Genomic DNA, 14,806 nt, shown 5'->3' with positions numbered 1-14,806 from the left:
CTGCCTGGGAGATGTGCGGGCATGGGGGCCCGTGTGCCCCATGCCATTTGAGTGCCCGGCGGCGGCGCTGCCTGCCGCCGGGAGCCCGCACCAGCATCGGCACCCGTCGGCCTGGCAGGCCTAAGCTGCTAAGGATCCCCACGCCCCCCACCACGTTGTGGGGGTTGCGTGTCCGGCAGGACGGGGAGCGGGGCCAGGGTGGGGTGACCCTGGGACGCTCAACTGGGGGGAGGGTGGTCGGAGCCATGGAGAGGGTGCTCCATGGTCCACCCCCTCTCTTGATGCCCCTTGATCACGTGTGCCCAAGGTCTGCTCACGCGGCCTATCATAGCAGGGTGACTGTAACACCTAGGCCCCCTGGCTGACTGCCTTTGCCGCCGCCTGCCGCCACCACTGGCATGCCGCCACCTCCGCTCTGCCAGTCGCACCTCCATGACCCATCCCTCCCTCCCCACCACCACCAGTTTGTATTCAGCTACAGCCTTTTCCCAGCTCTACATCACAGCTTGCATCCAGTTTGCCAGCCTTACACACTGCCAGCCCAGTGCCTGTCAGCTGACCTGCTTTGCATGCTGCCATTCCAGCCCCACCCATTTCCATAGAAAGTCTGTGCTGCAAGCCTGCTCTTGCTAACAAACGGACTGTAAACCCTCTCAAGCAAGCGCGCGCGCTGCGGCCGCTCGGTGAGAACCTGCCCGCCTGTTGCATTGTTCAGCTACATGGCGCTAACTGAGGGCAATTATTGGTACAATTGGCAGGGAAAAAGGTAAAGTATGAGGTGCTGTGGATGCAAGCAACGGAGTAGCCAGTGCAGCATCACCGGGGATGCACCAGCTCTATGGGGATGGTTGGGCCTCAGTCGAAAAAAGTATATGTGCTCCATGAGACGATGATGTTCTGGCAGGACGCAATGGTGGCAGCCACCGCCACCAGAAACATGACAAACGCGGTCACTTTCATCAGCAGCAGCATTGGGCCGGTCGTCTTGTACACCTGCGGGAGCAGCAGTGGGGCGCAGCAGGGACAGGCTGGCAGCGAGGCGGAGCGAAGGAGTGCGAGCACACCCTGCCAATGCTGGAGTAGGGGTGGCGCTGCTGGCACCCACCTTGGCATACATGGCGAACGGGAACCCAACGGCCAGCGGCCAGAACCTGCAGCACAGCCACAGCACAGCTGCGGTCGATGGGATGCACAAACGCACCAGCACCTGGACAGAACTTCTTACGTGATTGCGCCGATCAATCCAACAATCGCGTTGAAAAACGGCTGCAGGTGAGCAGGGAGCATCTCAGCTACAGCTGCCCACGGGCAAGCGCAGGCAAGCACAGTTCCCGCCCCTCAGCTGCCGTCTGCCACCGCAACATACATCATTTGCAGCACAGCGGGGGTCCTCACCAGGCTCATGGCGATGATGGTGCACAGCAGGACGTATGTGGAGCGGATGACCAGGCGCTGCATGCAGATCGGCAGCCGGTTGGGTGAGGGGTTGTATGGGTGCAAAGGAGTAGGTGCTGGCAGGAGACAGAGCAACAGCTGGCAACCAACATCCAAATGCCCGCATTCTGCCAGAACTCAGTCACCTGCCAGAACGGCAGGTAGTAGCCTTCATCGTTCATGGGGACGTGCTCGTTGGCGGCGCCGGTATCGATGTGGTACCTGCAACAGCAGCAGGGATGGCATGCAGCCTCTCTTGGGTGGCATGGCAATGCACCACTCGTTATATCTAAGAAACCAATTGGCAAGGAAGCACTGCCCAGCGCGGCATAGAGGTCGTGGGCTCCTGCTTCACGCACATTGCCTCGCTGCCCAGCGCCGCAGAAAGGCGTGACAGGTGGCTGGCGGCGCTCTTGCGGTTGAGGTTGGGGTGCGCCCCTGTGGCGCTGTCCTTCCGTGGGTCCATGGAGGCCAGGGAGGCATTGGAGCCGGCGCCGCGGGTCCGCCGCTTCCACCCTGCACCGCGGCAGGCCAAAGCGCTGTGGGCAGGTTCGCTGCCATCGGTTGCAAGAGAGAGTCACTGGCAGATGCGACGAGGGCAGAGCATGCAGCAGAGCAGGGACAGCCACAGGCTCACCCCCCACGGGCAGCAGGTCTGGGATGGGGGCGCTGTTCAGGATGGCCATGCTGCCGGAGGTGCATGCTGTGGAACGCCGACTCAAGCGGCCGCTGCGCCCAGATGAGGCGCCTGACAGCCCCCTCTCCATGTCCACGGTCTCTGTCACGGGTGGCAGGTGGTGCACCTCTTCGGCCTGGTGCTGGTGCGTGACGCTGCCGGGGCGGTGACCCACATCAAAGGGCGACGGCTTGTGAGGCTCCGCCACCTTTGCATCCAACTTGGCCTCCTCTTTCGCGGGGGCTAGGCCGGCGGAGCGCATCTGCCGCTTGATCATGTAAGCCTTGACGTTGCTCTCAATCGTTTCGTACACCGGCTGCGCCCACACCTGCACTCAGCGGGGACAAGAAGAGAAGCAGGCATGCTTGGCGTCGGGGTGTCCAAGAGATGGGCGTGGGCCAAGAGCCATCATTTCCCACCATCCCACTACCGACCTGCCAGGCGGTGACCATGTGGATAACGATGCAGATATTGGCCACTACGAGAACCCAGTTGGGGGCATCTGCAGCAGCAGAGGTGGTGCAAGGGCAAGGGCGCAGGCTTGCTGAAACCAGACTGTAAGCCCACACAAGCAAGCGGGGACTTGGGACTACTGACAGCTACCAGCCAGCAGCCCCAGCGCTCTGGCCCAGCCATCCCATGCCACCAACATCAGCTGGCCAGCCAGAAAAGGGGCGGCAACAGGGCTCACCCTCAAAGCCCTGCAACACCTCCCCCGGCACGTCGTTCCCCAGGGCGCTGTAGCACGCAATGGCTGAGGAGAAGTAGAAGCCAAAAGCGGCAGTCACCGCCACGCGCACCGCGCCCGTCATCGTGCGCGCCGCCCTGGGCGGCTGCCGCAGCGTGTCCTGAATCTCCAGCAGCACCTGTGGGCGCAGAGTTGTGACACAGGGAAGGATCAAGCGCTGGGGAATCGGGATACCCCGGGGTCCTGGGTCCAGCCGTGGGCCACGTCTTCCAATTGTGCTGCAGGAGGAGATAGCAGGCAGCGCACCACCCCCCGTGCCCCTTGCCTGTGCAAAGCCAAAGGCAAAGGCGATGTTGCCGAGCGCGTTAAGCATGCCGAATGCCTTGTTAGCTGGGGAGGTGCCCGGTCGCCCGCCGACGGTGCCCCCGCGGTTGCCGCCTACACAGGCCACAGTCAATAGCAAATGGATAAATGCTGGGTCGTCTTGAGACGCTCATGGGCTGGCTGCGCAAGCAACCCCAGGGCTATGGTTTTCAGCACACTCCCAGCCTTCAGCGCTGCCCGACAGCCAGCCAGGCGGCGGTGCTCACTGTACACCAGGCCCAGGATGAGCGAAATCGTGACGTAGCCCAGCGAGCTGGCTGTGCCAAGTGCGCTGACCCACCAAATCTCCTCCAGGCTGGGGATCTGCGTGGGTGTTGGGAACGTGGGGAGCTTGAGACTGGCGCCTGGGCACTCCTCATGGGGCTGCAGGGTGACTCCCCCATCTTGTTATTCCACAAACCCTCAGGCCCGCCGTTCATGCAAATCAAGGGCCCCACACGCCGCGCCCGCACCAACCCCTCGACCCAACTACCCAGCAGCCGCTTGCCTGCGAGAAGACGAGTTCGAATGCGCCCATGATGAGCACCAGTTTCCACTCAGAACGGAAGCTGCTACCAATTAGGTCGGCCATGGTTTGCATGGCAATGGCGCCGGTGATGGAGTAGGCTGCAGCACGGGACGGCACACGGCTGGATGAATGCAGGTATGCCGTGTGAGCAAAGACAGCAGGCCGGTGCGGCGCACCAATGTCAGACAGCACCAGGTTCAGCAGCTGGAAGATGGAAATGGCGATGGCGCCCGGGCGGCCCTGCAGCACACAGGCGGCGGTGGCGCAGGGGACATGAGACGCCGGCGCCGGCGTGATGCAGCACACTGCACCAGCTGGGGGACGAAGCAGCCCCTGCATGGACCCACCAGGATGTGCTGCACGGCGTGGTGGTAGCGCGCAAACTCGATGCCGTCCACGAAGTACAGGCGGGCCAGCAGGTGGGAGCTCCACATTGAGACGGCGAAAAACACGACCAGGCAGATGGGCCCTGCCACCCAGCCCAGCCAGGCCACCGAGTTTGGCAGGCCCAGCACGCCCGCGCCCACCACGGCACAGAAGATGTGTCCCACCGCCGTCCACATCGTGCCTGCAGGCGTGGCAGCAGGGTCGGTTGGGTAGAGAATGGCGGCTGCTGGCAGCGGCGGACGGGCGGTGGCGGGGCCATTTCATTGCAGGGCAAACAGCTAGCGGGCCAGTCCGCGCGCTTTCGCCTGCAAATCCACCTCTCCTGTAGGGCTAGCACTTGGCAGGAGGGGTGCACACTAGCGGGCAGCGGGCGAGGGCCAAACGGGCACAAGCCCTGCTTGCATCTGTTCGGCCGCCTGTATCACCTGTCTTTCCATTCGGCACGATTTCTTGCTCCCCTGCGTCTCCCGCCATGGTTGCCCCGGCACTGTCCTCACAGAATTCTCTGTTCACGCCCCGACACCGTGCACTGTGGTCCGGCGATATATGTGGCAGCAGGAGATGCGGGTTTGGAGGCTGGTGCAAGGGGCCAGACCCAAGTGGTGGTGCGTGCCAGTGTTTCTGGCCCTCGTGGCAGCTTTGGCGATGGGCGGGCGATGAGGAGTGCTGTCGCGTCCAAATTTCGCCAATCAGCTGGCGATGGCACATTGAGGATTGGCGAAATGCGGGGGAGCCACCCTTGCGCCTGGCACAGCGCAGCGGCCACATGCGGCGCCGCTGTTGCTTTGTCGGCACTTGCCTCCCTTTTGGGGGACTGGGGGCGAAGCCCCCAGCAAGCTGGCGCTTGTTTAACACTATGGAGTGAAGTTCCTGAGGAAAATTGGCCATTTCTCCTCAAAATATTGGCGATGTCAGTCATGGGGGCTGGCGACGCGCTGGCGATGTCGCCCCGCCGCCTGCCCTCATTTAGCCAGCCCGTTTTTTGGCCCGATTTCGCCAGCATTTGGCGATTTCGCCAGCTTTCAGAAACACTGGTGCGTGCCCTCCCCCTGCCAGGTGGGATGCCACCTGGCCGGCCGGATCGGTCTCTAGGGTAGATTTGCCTGTAATCTCATGCTGATATCGCCAGGGCTAATTGTGAACTGTCCGAGAGGCAGCTGACTTCAACTGTGTCTCCTGTGTCAAGGGCACAGCACATAGCAACAAACAACAAGAAGCCCCGGCAACCATCGTGCTTCCTACTGGGTTTACATCCGTTATGTGAACTGATATACACACCCGTCCGTCCCTATCTGGAGAAGTGCTTCGGCCCTATCTGAGCGAAGTTCCTGGCCGCCCTGCAAACCTCACCCCTGCTTCATCGAGAGTAAGCAGCATGGGTCTCGCTGCAGCCGGCGGTGCCAGCAGCCGACGCCGCTGGGGCGGCGGCGTCAGCGAGTCGGAGGCGTCGAAGGCCGAGTGCGGCAGTTCCAGCGGCCTGGACCTGGCAGACAGCGGGCTGAGCCTCGCAGACGGGCCGCCCACAGATGCGCAGGGCCTGGAGGAGCCACGGCGCACAGGCACCACCTTCACAGCGCTGATGCATGTGCTTACCGCTGTCATCGGCGCTGGCGTGTTGGCGCTGCCATACGCCGTGGCGATGCTGGGCTGGTGAGCTGCTGGCGATGTAGCGCTGCTGCCCGTGTAGCGCTGCTGCCCTTGCCACAGAACAAGGGTCGGATCACAAGGGGATGATGAAACACCCATCACCACCACTGCCACTCCCTCTGCAGGGTGGCGGGGCCACTGTGCATCATTTGTTTCGGGGCACTCACTCAAGTTTGCTCGGTGGGTGGGCCATGGAGGCGCTGGGCGTTGCACCAGCACATGCGCCACAGCTGGTGGGCAAGCACCATGATCATGTCGCCGCAGAATGAGCAGCTGCTGCTGGGTCGTTCCACCGACCTGGCCTGCTTCCCTGCTCTTCATCACACCTGGCCTCCTGCCATGAGCCGATGTTTACAGGTGCTGCTGGCAGACTGCTACATCATCAACGGCAAGATTAACCGCACGTACAGCGAGTGTGTCGCAGCGACCTTCCGCCCGTGGGCAGTCACCACGATTGGCATGTGAGCAGAGGGGCGGCGTGCCCACCCAGCCCGCCCCCTGTCGTCGCCGCTCCTGCTGCCACCGCCCAACACATCCATGCGCCCCTGCCTCGCAGCATCCAACACGTCAATTTGGTTCTCGTCACGTGGGCGTACGCCATCACCGCCCCGCAGTCGCTGCAGGTGGGGATGGAGCGCCGTGGTTGTGCAGACCACCCACAAGCGGCATTGCCGCGCCTGGGTCTGAACCGCCGCCCGCCGTCCCCCGCTCCCCAACCTTGCAGACCATCGCTCGCTCCATATGCAGCGAGGCCGGCTGGAGCAGCTGCTTCACAAACTACAATTGGTGGGCCATCATCTTTGGGTGAGTGCCACAGCTGGGAGAGACGCACACGCGCGCTGCGGCTGCCGGGGCGTCAGCGTCTTCCCATCCGAAGCCACCACCACTTCAGTCCCACTCTGTGTCCTGCCCCCGTCGTGTGCCCCGCCCGCAGCGGCTCGCAGCTGCTGATGGTGCAGATGCCCGACATTGATCACCTCAAGTACAGCTCCATCATCGGCGGCCTCATGTCCTTTGGCTACTCCGGCATCGCCGTGGGGCTCAGCGCCGCAGAAGGTGCGCAGCCTTGCAGCGGCATCGATCGAACCCATATGCGTGCCCTGCCGTGCGGGTGGCGATGGCTGATGCGCCCGCGGCGGTGCTGCTGCTGCTTGCAGCTGGCGGCAACCCGCAAGGAACCATCGGCGGCAAGAGCTTCCAGAATGGCTGGGACAAGGCGTTCCAGGTGGGCGCCTGCCTACCTTCCTCCAGCGGGGTGGGCTGGCTGGCACAGGCGCTGGCCAGCGTTTCATTCCTGGGCTCCCCCATCTCTGCAGGTGCTCAATGCGATAGGTGCAATTCTTTTTGCCTTCAACTTCAGTATTCAGCTCGTGGAAATCCAGGAAAGAAGAGCCGGCCGAGTGCCACGCGGCGCCTCTGCTCTGCTCTGCCCACCCCTTCCGTGCTCCCCTGGTGTGTGCTCTACTGTGCCTGCCCTTCTCCCCACACCGCCAGCGCCTCGCCGTTCGCTCCTCTTGCCTGTTGCAGGACACCATCAGGACCGACAGTAAGCCGGGCCCGGTGGCCAGCATGCGCCGTGCCATCCTCGTCGCCGGTGCGCCGCTGCAGGCAGCCGGGCTTGGGCAAGGCACACTGAGGCTCCTTGCACACTTGCGCGCTCCATCTGCTGCTGCTGCGCTCCTCCTGCTGCCGCTGCGCTCCTAGGAGGGCTCCCTTCACCAGCTCCTCCCTTCACCGCCCCACGCGCTCCATGCCTCCCGCCATCCGGCCATCCACAGTCCTGCCCCGCCCTGCCCCCGCAGTATGCATCATGACCTCCATCTACATTGCGGTGGCGTGCTCTGGGTATGCCGCCTTTGGCGACGAGGTGGCCGGCTCCATCATGATGGCCTTCACCACGCCCATGTGGCTGGTTACCGCGGGGAACCTGATGGTGGTCATTCATGTGGGGCCCGCCTACCAAATTTGCCTGCAGCCTACCCTGCTTTTTCTCGAGGACAAGATGGTGCGGTGGAGGCGCAACCCGGGCTGGAACAAGGTGCGTTGGTGCCGCCGCCGTGCCCGCTGGCGGTGGTGCCCGGCTGTCCGTGCCGCGATGGAGGGCCTGAAGTGCCTCCCGCCCAACCGCCCGCGCCGCCCAGCCACCCATTTCCTGCCCTCCCTCAGGGCCTGCTCATGCGCCTCTGGTTCCGCTCCATGTTTGTCGTGCTCATCACCTTTCTCGCCTGCCTTATGCCCTGGTGCGTGCTGTGTGGGGCCGGCTTGCTGCCTGGCGATTCGAAGCTGCGCAGATGTGTGGCAGTGGCAGATTGGATGCACAGCCTTTGTACCCACCGGAGCCCTTACTTTCCAGCGTTGTGACCAAGGGGCTGCAAGTGATCCCCCCCCTTGTGACGCAGGTTTGGCACCATCATCGGCCTGTCTGGGGCGCTGTCCTTCTGGCCCGCCACCGTGGCCTTTCCGGTCGAGATGTGGCTGCGGGTGCGGCAGCCGTCGCCGGGCAAGCGCCGCTGGCTGCGCTGGCTCAGCCTGGCAACCCTGGTCATCACCTTTGGGGTCCGTGGTGGGGTCCGTGGAGCAGGTGGTGGATGGGCGGTCCACATTCGACCTGTTATCGGGGGCCTAGGCAGGCTGTCTGCCGGGACCGCAGCTGCCTGTTTTTTTTAAAGGACTGAATGTTTATATTGTATGTTTGATGTTGCGTGCTGCGTGCGGAGCCCTTGAGACGGCGGGTCTCAAGGGCGGAGCCCTCCCTCTCCCAGGCATTCTTCCCCCGGGGGCCTGGCCAGCTGTAAGCAGCAGCCAGCAGCCCGCCAGGCGGCTACCAACTCCCTAGTTTTCTGCACCCATCCACCACATGCAGGTGTGGCCCAGCACCCACTGGCAGTCAGCGGTAGCGCCCAGCGGCGGCTTGCATGCACCCTGTGGCTTGCGTTTTGGCCCCCGGTGGTACCCTTCCTGTATCGACTCTTAGAACTCCGGCCGGCTACGTCTTTCCTTCGGGCGAGACGGCGGGTCTCAAGTGCGGAGCCCTGAGGGGCCTCAAGGTTGACACAGCTGAAGCCAGCTGCGTCTCGGACAGCCCACACTTCAGCACTGGCGATGTCAGCATAAGATCACAGGCACAACTACGCAACGTATGACCGATCCGTGGGCTTATGCCAGGTGGCAGGAGAGGACCATGCCTCCCCTGCCAACTGGTGCGCACCCTGCCACCTGGTGCACTCCTGGTACACATATTGTACCAGGAGGATCACTCACCACCCCCTCAGGCCCTTGCACCAGCCTCCAAACCCACCTCTCCTGCAGCAGCTGCTCCGGCATACTTCGCCGAATCGCAGCGCACCCGTGGTGTCGGGGCGTGGGCAGATGGTGTCTCTTCACTTGAGGGCAACAACCATGGCGGGAGACGCGGGGGAGCAAGACATCGTGCCGAACGGAAAGACAGGTGATGCAGGCCGACAGATGCTTGCAGGGATGGTGCGGGGTTTGCCCTTGTCCGCTGCCCGGCATTCGCCTGCCGAGTGCTAGCCTGCTGGAGGTGAAGTGCTGGCGGATGGCGCTTGGGACTGGCACGCTAGCTGCTTGCCCTGCAAGGGCCCTGGCGCCATGCATGCGGCGCATGCATGGCGCCATGGCGCCGCCCAACATGGTGCCGCCCGCCCTGTCTGTCTGTCTGTCTGTTACACCCATAAGGAGCAAATGAATGCTACGGGACCAGCTGTGGTGCTGCAGCCCTAGGGCCCAGGTAGGGCCTCGCTGCCAACGGTGCCCCCCCCCCCACCACCACCCACCCAACACACATTCTTCTGCTGCCTCCCCCTGCAGGCACAAAATGGACGGCGGTGGGCCATATTTTCTGCGCAATTGTGGGTGCGGGCGTTCTGGGCCTGCCTAATTCGATGGCCTGGCTGGGCTGGGTGGCGGGCCCCATCTGCCTCATCGTGTTTTTCGCCGTCTCGATGTGGAGCTCCCACCTCCTGGCCCGCCTGTACTGCGTGGACGGCATCGAGTTTGCGCGCTACCACCACGCCGTGCAGCACATCCTGGTGGGTCCATGCAGGGGCTGCCTCGTCTCCCACTGTGTGCATCACGCCGGTGCCGGCGTCTCATGTCCCCTGCGCCACCGCCGCCTGTGTGCTACCGCCGCCTGTGTGTTGCAGGGCCGCCCGGGCGCCATCGCCATTTCCATCTTCCAGCTGCTGAACCTGGTGCTGTCTGACATTGGTGCGCCGCACCGGCCTGCTGTCTTTGCTCACACGGCATACCTGCATTCATCCAGCCGTGTGCCGTCCCGTGCTGCAGCCTACTCCATCACCGGGGCCATTGCCATGCAAACCGTGGCCGACCTAATTGGCAGCCCATTTAGGAGCGAGTGGAAGCTAGTGCTCATCATGGGCGCATTCGAACTCGTCTTCTCTCAGGCAAGCGGCTGCTAGATAGTTGGGTCGAGGGGTTGGCGCGGGCGGGGCATGTGGGGCCCTTTCGCCCTGATTTGCATGAACGGCGGCCCCGAGGGTTTGTGGAGTAACAAGATGGGGGGGAGTCACCCTGCAGCCCCATGCGAAGTGCACAGGCACCAGTCACAAGCTCCCCACGTTCCCAACACCTATGCAGATCCCAAGCCTGGAGAAGATTTGGTGGGTCAGCGCACTCGGCACAGCCAGCTCGCTGGGCTATGTCACGATTTCGCTCATCCTGGGCCTGGTGTACAGTGAGCGCCGCCGCCTGGCTGGCTGTCGGGCAGTGCTGAAGGCTGGGAGTGTGCTGAAAACCATAGCCTTGGGGTTGCTTGCGCAGCCAGCCCATGAGCGTCTCAAGACGACCCAGCATTTATCCATTTGCTATTGACTGTGGCCTGTGTAGGCGGCAACCGCGGGGGCACCGTCGGCGGGCGCCCTGGCACCTCCCCAGCTAACAAGGCATTCGGCATGCTTAACGCGCTCGGCAACATCGCCTTTGCCTTTGGCTTTGCACAGGCAAGGGGCACGGGGGGTGGTGCGCTGCCTGCTATCTCCTCCTGCAGCACAATTGGAAGACGTGGCCCACGGCTGGACCCAGGACCCCGGGGTATCCCGATTCCCCAGCGCTTGATCCTTCCCTGTGTCACAACTCTGCGCCCACAGGTGCTGATGGAGATTCAGGACACGCTGCGGCAGCCGCCCAGGGCGGTGCACACGATGACGAGCGCGGTGCGCGTGGCGGTGACTGCCGCGTTTGGCTTCTACATCTCCTCCGCCATTGCGTGCTACAGCGCTCTGGGGAACGGCGTGCCGGGGATGGTGCTCCAGGGCTTTGAGGGTGAGCTCTGCCGGCGCCTCTCTTCTGGGTGGCCGGCTGATGTTGGTGGCATGGGATGGCTGGGCCCAACGCGCTTGGGCTGCTGGCTGGTAGCTGTCAGTAGTCCCAAGTCCCCGCTGCTTGTGTGGGCTTACAGTCCTGGTTTCAGCAAGAGACTGGTTTCAGCAAGCCTGTGCCCTTGCCCTTGCCCCACCTCTGCTGCTGCAGATGCCCCCGAATGGATTCTCGTGGTGGCCAATATCTGCATCGTCATCCACATGGTCACCGCCTGGCAGGTCGGTAGTGGGATGGTGGGAAATGATGGCTCTTGGCCCACGCCCATCTCTTGGACAACCCGACGCCAAGCATGCCTGCTTCTCTTCTTGTCCCCGCTGAGTGCAGGTGTGGGCGCAGCCGGTGTACGAAACGATTGAGAGCATCGTCAAGGCTTACATGATCAAGCGGCAGATGCGCTCCGCTGGCCTAGCCCCAGAGAAAGAGGAGTCCAAGTTGGATGCAAAGGTGGCGGAGCCTCACAAGCCGTCGCCCTTTGATGTGGGTCACCGCCCCGGCAGCGTCACGCACCAGCACCAGGCCGAAGAGGTGCACCACTTGCCACCCGTGACAGAGACCGTGGACATGGAGAGGGGGCTGTCAGGCGCCTCATCTGGGCGCAGCGACCGCTTGAGTCGGCGTTCCACAGCACGCACCTCCGGCAGCATGGCCATCCTGAACAGCGCCCCCATCCCAGACCTTTTGCCCGCGGGAGGTGAGTTTGTGGTTGCCCCTGCTCTGCATGCTCTGCCCTTGTCACATATGGCAGTGAGCCTCTCTTGCAACCGATGGCAACGAACCTGCCTGCATTTACCTGCCGCGGTGCAGGGTGGAAGCGGCGGACCCGCGGCGCCGGCTCCAATGCCTCCCTGGCCTCCATGGACAAGCCGAAGGACAGCGCCACGGGGGCACACCCCAACCTCAACCGCAGCAGCATCGGCAACCACCTGGCGCGCCTGTCTGTGGAGCTGGGCAGCGAGGCAATGTGCGTGAAGCAGGAGCCCACGACCTCTACGCTGTGCTTCATTGCCACTTGGTTTCGCAGACATTGCAAGCGGTGCATTGCCATGTCGCCCAAGGGAGGCTGTATGCCGTCCCTGTGCTGCTGCAGGTACCACATCGATACCGGCGCCGCCAATGAGCACGTCCCCATGAACGATGAAGGCTACTACCTGCCGTTCTGGCAGGTGATTGAGCATTCATGGCAGAATGCGGGCATTGGATGTTGGTTGCCTGCTGCTGCTCTGTTTCCTGCCAGTGCCTGCTCCTTTGCACCCATACAACCGGCTGCCGATGTGCATGCAGCGCCTGGTCATCCGCTCCACATACGTCCTGCTGTGCACCATCATCGCCATGAGCCTGGTGAGGACCACCGCTGTGCTGCAAATGATGTATGTTGCGGTGGCAGGCGCCAGCTGAGGGGCGGGAACTGCGCTTGCCTGCGTTTGCCCGTGGGCAGCTCTAGCTGAGATGCTCCCTGCTCACCTGCAGCCGTTTTTCAACGCGATTGTTGGATTGATCGGCGCAATCACGTAAGCAGGTTCTGTCCAGGTGCTGGTGCGTTTGTGCATCCCATCGACCGCAGCTGTGCTATGGCTGTGCTGCAGGTTCTGGCCGTTGACCGTCGGTTTCCCGTTCGCCATGTATGCCAAGGTGGGTGCCAGCAGCGGGGCACCTTACCACAATAGGTCCTGCGCTCCACCGTGCTACCTGCCTGCTCCCGCAGGTGTACAAGCCGGCAGGTCCGATGCTGCTGCTGATGAAAGTGACCGCGCTTGTCATGCTTCTGGTGGCAGTTGCCGCCGCCATTGCGTCCTGCCAGAACATCATCGACTCATGGAGTACATTCACTTTCTTCAGCTGAGGCCCTACTATCCCCGTAGAGCTGGTGCATTTGCGGTGATGCTGCACTGGCTACTTTGTTGCTTGCATCCACAGCACCTCCCCTTCTCATACCTTGTTTCTTTTGTCCTGCCAACCTCATCCCTCCCCCCTCTCCCGATGGTTGATGCCCGTTGATCACGTGTGTCCCCTGTGACAGCATAATGAGTTCTGCCACACAAAAACTCCCTCGAATGTTGCGTTTCCAAATGCCTAATTTTGCAATCGACAGATGCAGCAGCTTCCCAGCTGCTGCAACCTTCCAACCAGCGTCCTCTTTCATATTCGTATGTTTGCAGTTGTGTATCTGCAGGTTGACTCCCCCCCCCACCTTTCTCAAAATTTCCCCCCAGCAGTACGATGTTTTCCTGCACAGCTGAGTCACAGCCAACTTGCTTGAGAGTGTTTACACTCCGTATGTTAGCAAGAGCAGCACACCAATCGAATTGAGTGGGGCTGGAATGGCAACATGCAAAGCAGGTCAGCTGACAGGCACTGGGCTGGCAGTGTGTAGGCTGGCAAACGGAATGCAAACTGTGATGTAGAACTGGGAAACAAAGGCTGTACCAGGTACCGGTAGGTCTCGCGCTGCCCGAACATGGCGAGTGCCAGGTTGAGGGCGCCCACCACGTTGTGCACATAGTGCTCCAGCCAGCTGGAGCCGCTGGCCCGAGCTCGCCCAGGTCCACCGGCGCTGGCTGCTGCATGTCCAGTTGTATGCCGACTGCCAAGCCGGCGGCCAGTTGGGCCGCCCACGACTGCCGAGCAGGGGTTTGGGGGGTGGCTGCCAGGTGGATGCTGGAGTGCAGCGCTTGCAGCATCCGGCCGCCAGGCTGCTCCGCCAGCGTCCTGTTCCACAGCTTGGCCGCCCGCCGCAGCCAGCGCTGCCACAGTGGCCGCTCGCCGCGCTCAGCCAGCACCACGACACTGGGCGCGCTCTGACGCACGCCCAGCAGGTGCCGCGGGTAGCTGAGCTGCGGCTTCTCAGCGGCGCTACCAGCACTGCCACCTGGCTGGCTGCCGCTTTGGCCGCCAGCCGCACGCACCATACCTCCGCGCCGTGCGACAGCACCGAGTCCAACATCGTGCCAAACAGCTGTAGGTGCACTGGCGCAGCCTCAATGCCCACCTCCGCACAGCGCGCCCGGCAGTTGTGCATTGCCAGGCGCGCCACCTGCGCCCGTGCTGGTGCTGCTGCGCCCGCCAGGCAGGTGCTGGAGTGGAAGCAGATGCCAAGGTACTTGAACCTGATGGCTGCCTCCAGCTGCGGGCCGTCAAAGGAGAGGCCTGCTGCCGTAGCAGCCTGCTGTGCCGCCACCTGGATCCGCTGCCTGCTAAGCAGCATGAGCTTGGTTTTGGCGAAGTTGACGGTGAGGCCCCACTGGTGTCAGTACTGCTGCCATTGCAGCGCGGCCGATGAGGTGGCCAGCAGCACCATGTCATCGGCGTGCAGCAGCGGCGGCACAGGGGCTGCTGAGCTTGCTGCCGAGGAAGCTGGGGAGGTCGAGCTGCTCGCCACGCTGCGCCGCCGCCAACATCACCTCCTTGAGGTCATCAATGTACAGCCCAAACAGAGTGCGGCCGAGGGGCCAGCCCTGCTTCAGTCCTGCCACGGCCTGGAAGCAGGACGACAGCCCAGCTGAGGTGCGCACCGACATGGGGACATTGGTGTACAACGCCTGCGCTGCCGCCAGCCAAGCTGGGTCCACGCCGCGGGTTGCCAGCTTCTGCCACAGCTGCCCTCTGGGGTCGCGGTCGTATGCCGCCTAAACCAAACATGACAGAGTTTCTAAGAATGGAATGTCACCCTGGAAACAATTGCGCTACTTTCTGGCCTTAAAAACAGACTAAGAACCTACAGCAGAAA

At 62.9% G+C, this 14,806-nt stretch overlaps 3 protein-coding genes across 3 annotated transcripts; 2 read left to right on the top strand and 1 right to left on the bottom strand.

The window, feature by feature from the left end:
• Positions 1-855: 855 nt before the first annotated feature.
• Positions 856-4,894, bottom strand: CHLNCDRAFT_59057 (hypothetical protein; the record flags this gene model as incomplete). The annotated part of the gene is made up of 14 exons (XM_005843938.1): positions 4,503-4,894; positions 4,038-4,258; positions 3,867-3,930; positions 3,670-3,788; positions 3,389-3,485; positions 2,802-3,236; positions 2,545-2,612; positions 2,072-2,438; positions 1,794-1,950; positions 1,581-1,656; positions 1,396-1,452; positions 1,226-1,266; positions 1,106-1,151; positions 856-993 (listed from the first exon to the last, which is right to left on the bottom strand). Exons 1-14 carry the CDS (start codon positions 4,843-4,845, stop codon positions 856-858), a joined length of 2,229 nt encoding a protein of 742 aa, XP_005844000.1. The 5' UTR covers positions 4,846-4,894.
• Positions 4,895-5,214: 320 nt separating this feature from the next.
• CHLNCDRAFT_37093 (hypothetical protein) lies at positions 5,215-8,821 on the top strand. Its single transcript, XM_005844031.1, has 11 exons — positions 5,215-5,727; positions 5,850-5,904; positions 6,082-6,185; positions 6,281-6,347; positions 6,449-6,528; positions 6,659-6,829; positions 6,998-7,124; positions 7,276-7,318; positions 7,527-7,766; positions 7,835-7,964; positions 8,124-8,821. The coding sequence occupies exons 1-11, from the start codon at positions 5,453-5,455 to the stop codon at positions 8,389-8,391; spliced, it is 1,560 nt and encodes a 519-aa protein (XP_005844093.1). The 5' UTR covers positions 5,215-5,452; the 3' UTR covers positions 8,392-8,821.
• A 174-nt stretch (positions 8,822-8,995) lies between these two features.
• CHLNCDRAFT_32765 (hypothetical protein) lies at positions 8,996-13,429 on the top strand. Its single transcript, XM_005844030.1, has 15 exons — positions 8,996-9,172; positions 9,553-9,773; positions 9,888-9,951; positions 10,030-10,148; positions 10,342-10,438; positions 10,591-10,703; positions 10,851-11,025; positions 11,233-11,300; positions 11,407-11,773; positions 11,887-12,043; positions 12,170-12,245; positions 12,364-12,420; positions 12,550-12,590; positions 12,666-12,711; positions 12,785-13,429. Exons 1-15 carry the CDS (start codon positions 9,094-9,096, stop codon positions 12,920-12,922), a joined length of 1,818 nt encoding a protein of 605 aa, XP_005844092.1. The 5' UTR covers positions 8,996-9,093; the 3' UTR covers positions 12,923-13,429.
• The last annotated feature ends 1,377 nt before the right edge of the window (positions 13,430-14,806 follow it).

The sequence above is a fragment of the Chlorella variabilis genome, assembly GCF_000147415.1.
Source record: "Chlorella variabilis unplaced genomic scaffold CHLNCscaffold_25, whole genome shotgun sequence".
Taxonomy (NCBI): Eukaryota; Viridiplantae; Chlorophyta; class Trebouxiophyceae; order Chlorellales; family Chlorellaceae; genus Chlorella; species Chlorella variabilis.
This window is presented reverse-complemented; position numbering and strand designations above follow the sequence as displayed.

What these genes read in the sequence shown, in the direction of transcription:
- CHLNCDRAFT_37093 (XM_005844031.1), top strand. Translation starts at nt 5,453, where the DNA reads ATGGGTCTCGCTGCAGCCGGCGGTGCCAGCAGCCGACGCCGCTGGGGC. An exon ending in CCGTGCCATCCTCGTCGCCG is followed by an intron (nt 7,319 to 7,526) that starts GTGCGCCGCTGC and finishes CTGCCCCCGCAG; the next exon opens with TATGCATCATGACCTCCATC. An exon ending in CCCGGGCTGGAACAAGGTGC is followed by an intron (nt 7,767 to 7,834) that starts GTTGGTGCCGCC and finishes GAGGGCCTGAAG; the next exon opens with TGCCTCCCGCCCAACCGCCC.
- CHLNCDRAFT_32765 (XM_005844030.1), top strand. Translation starts at nt 9,094, where the DNA reads ATGGTGTCTCTTCACTTGAGGGCAACAACCATGGCGGGAGACGCGGGG. An exon ending in CCATCATCGCCATGAGCCTG is followed by an intron (nt 12,421 to 12,549) that starts GTGAGGACCACC and finishes GCTCACCTGCAG; the next exon opens with CCGTTTTTCAACGCGATTGT. An exon ending in GGATTGATCGGCGCAATCAC is followed by an intron (nt 12,591 to 12,665) that starts GTAAGCAGGTTC and finishes GCTGTGCTGCAG; the next exon opens with GTTCTGGCCGTTGACCGTCG.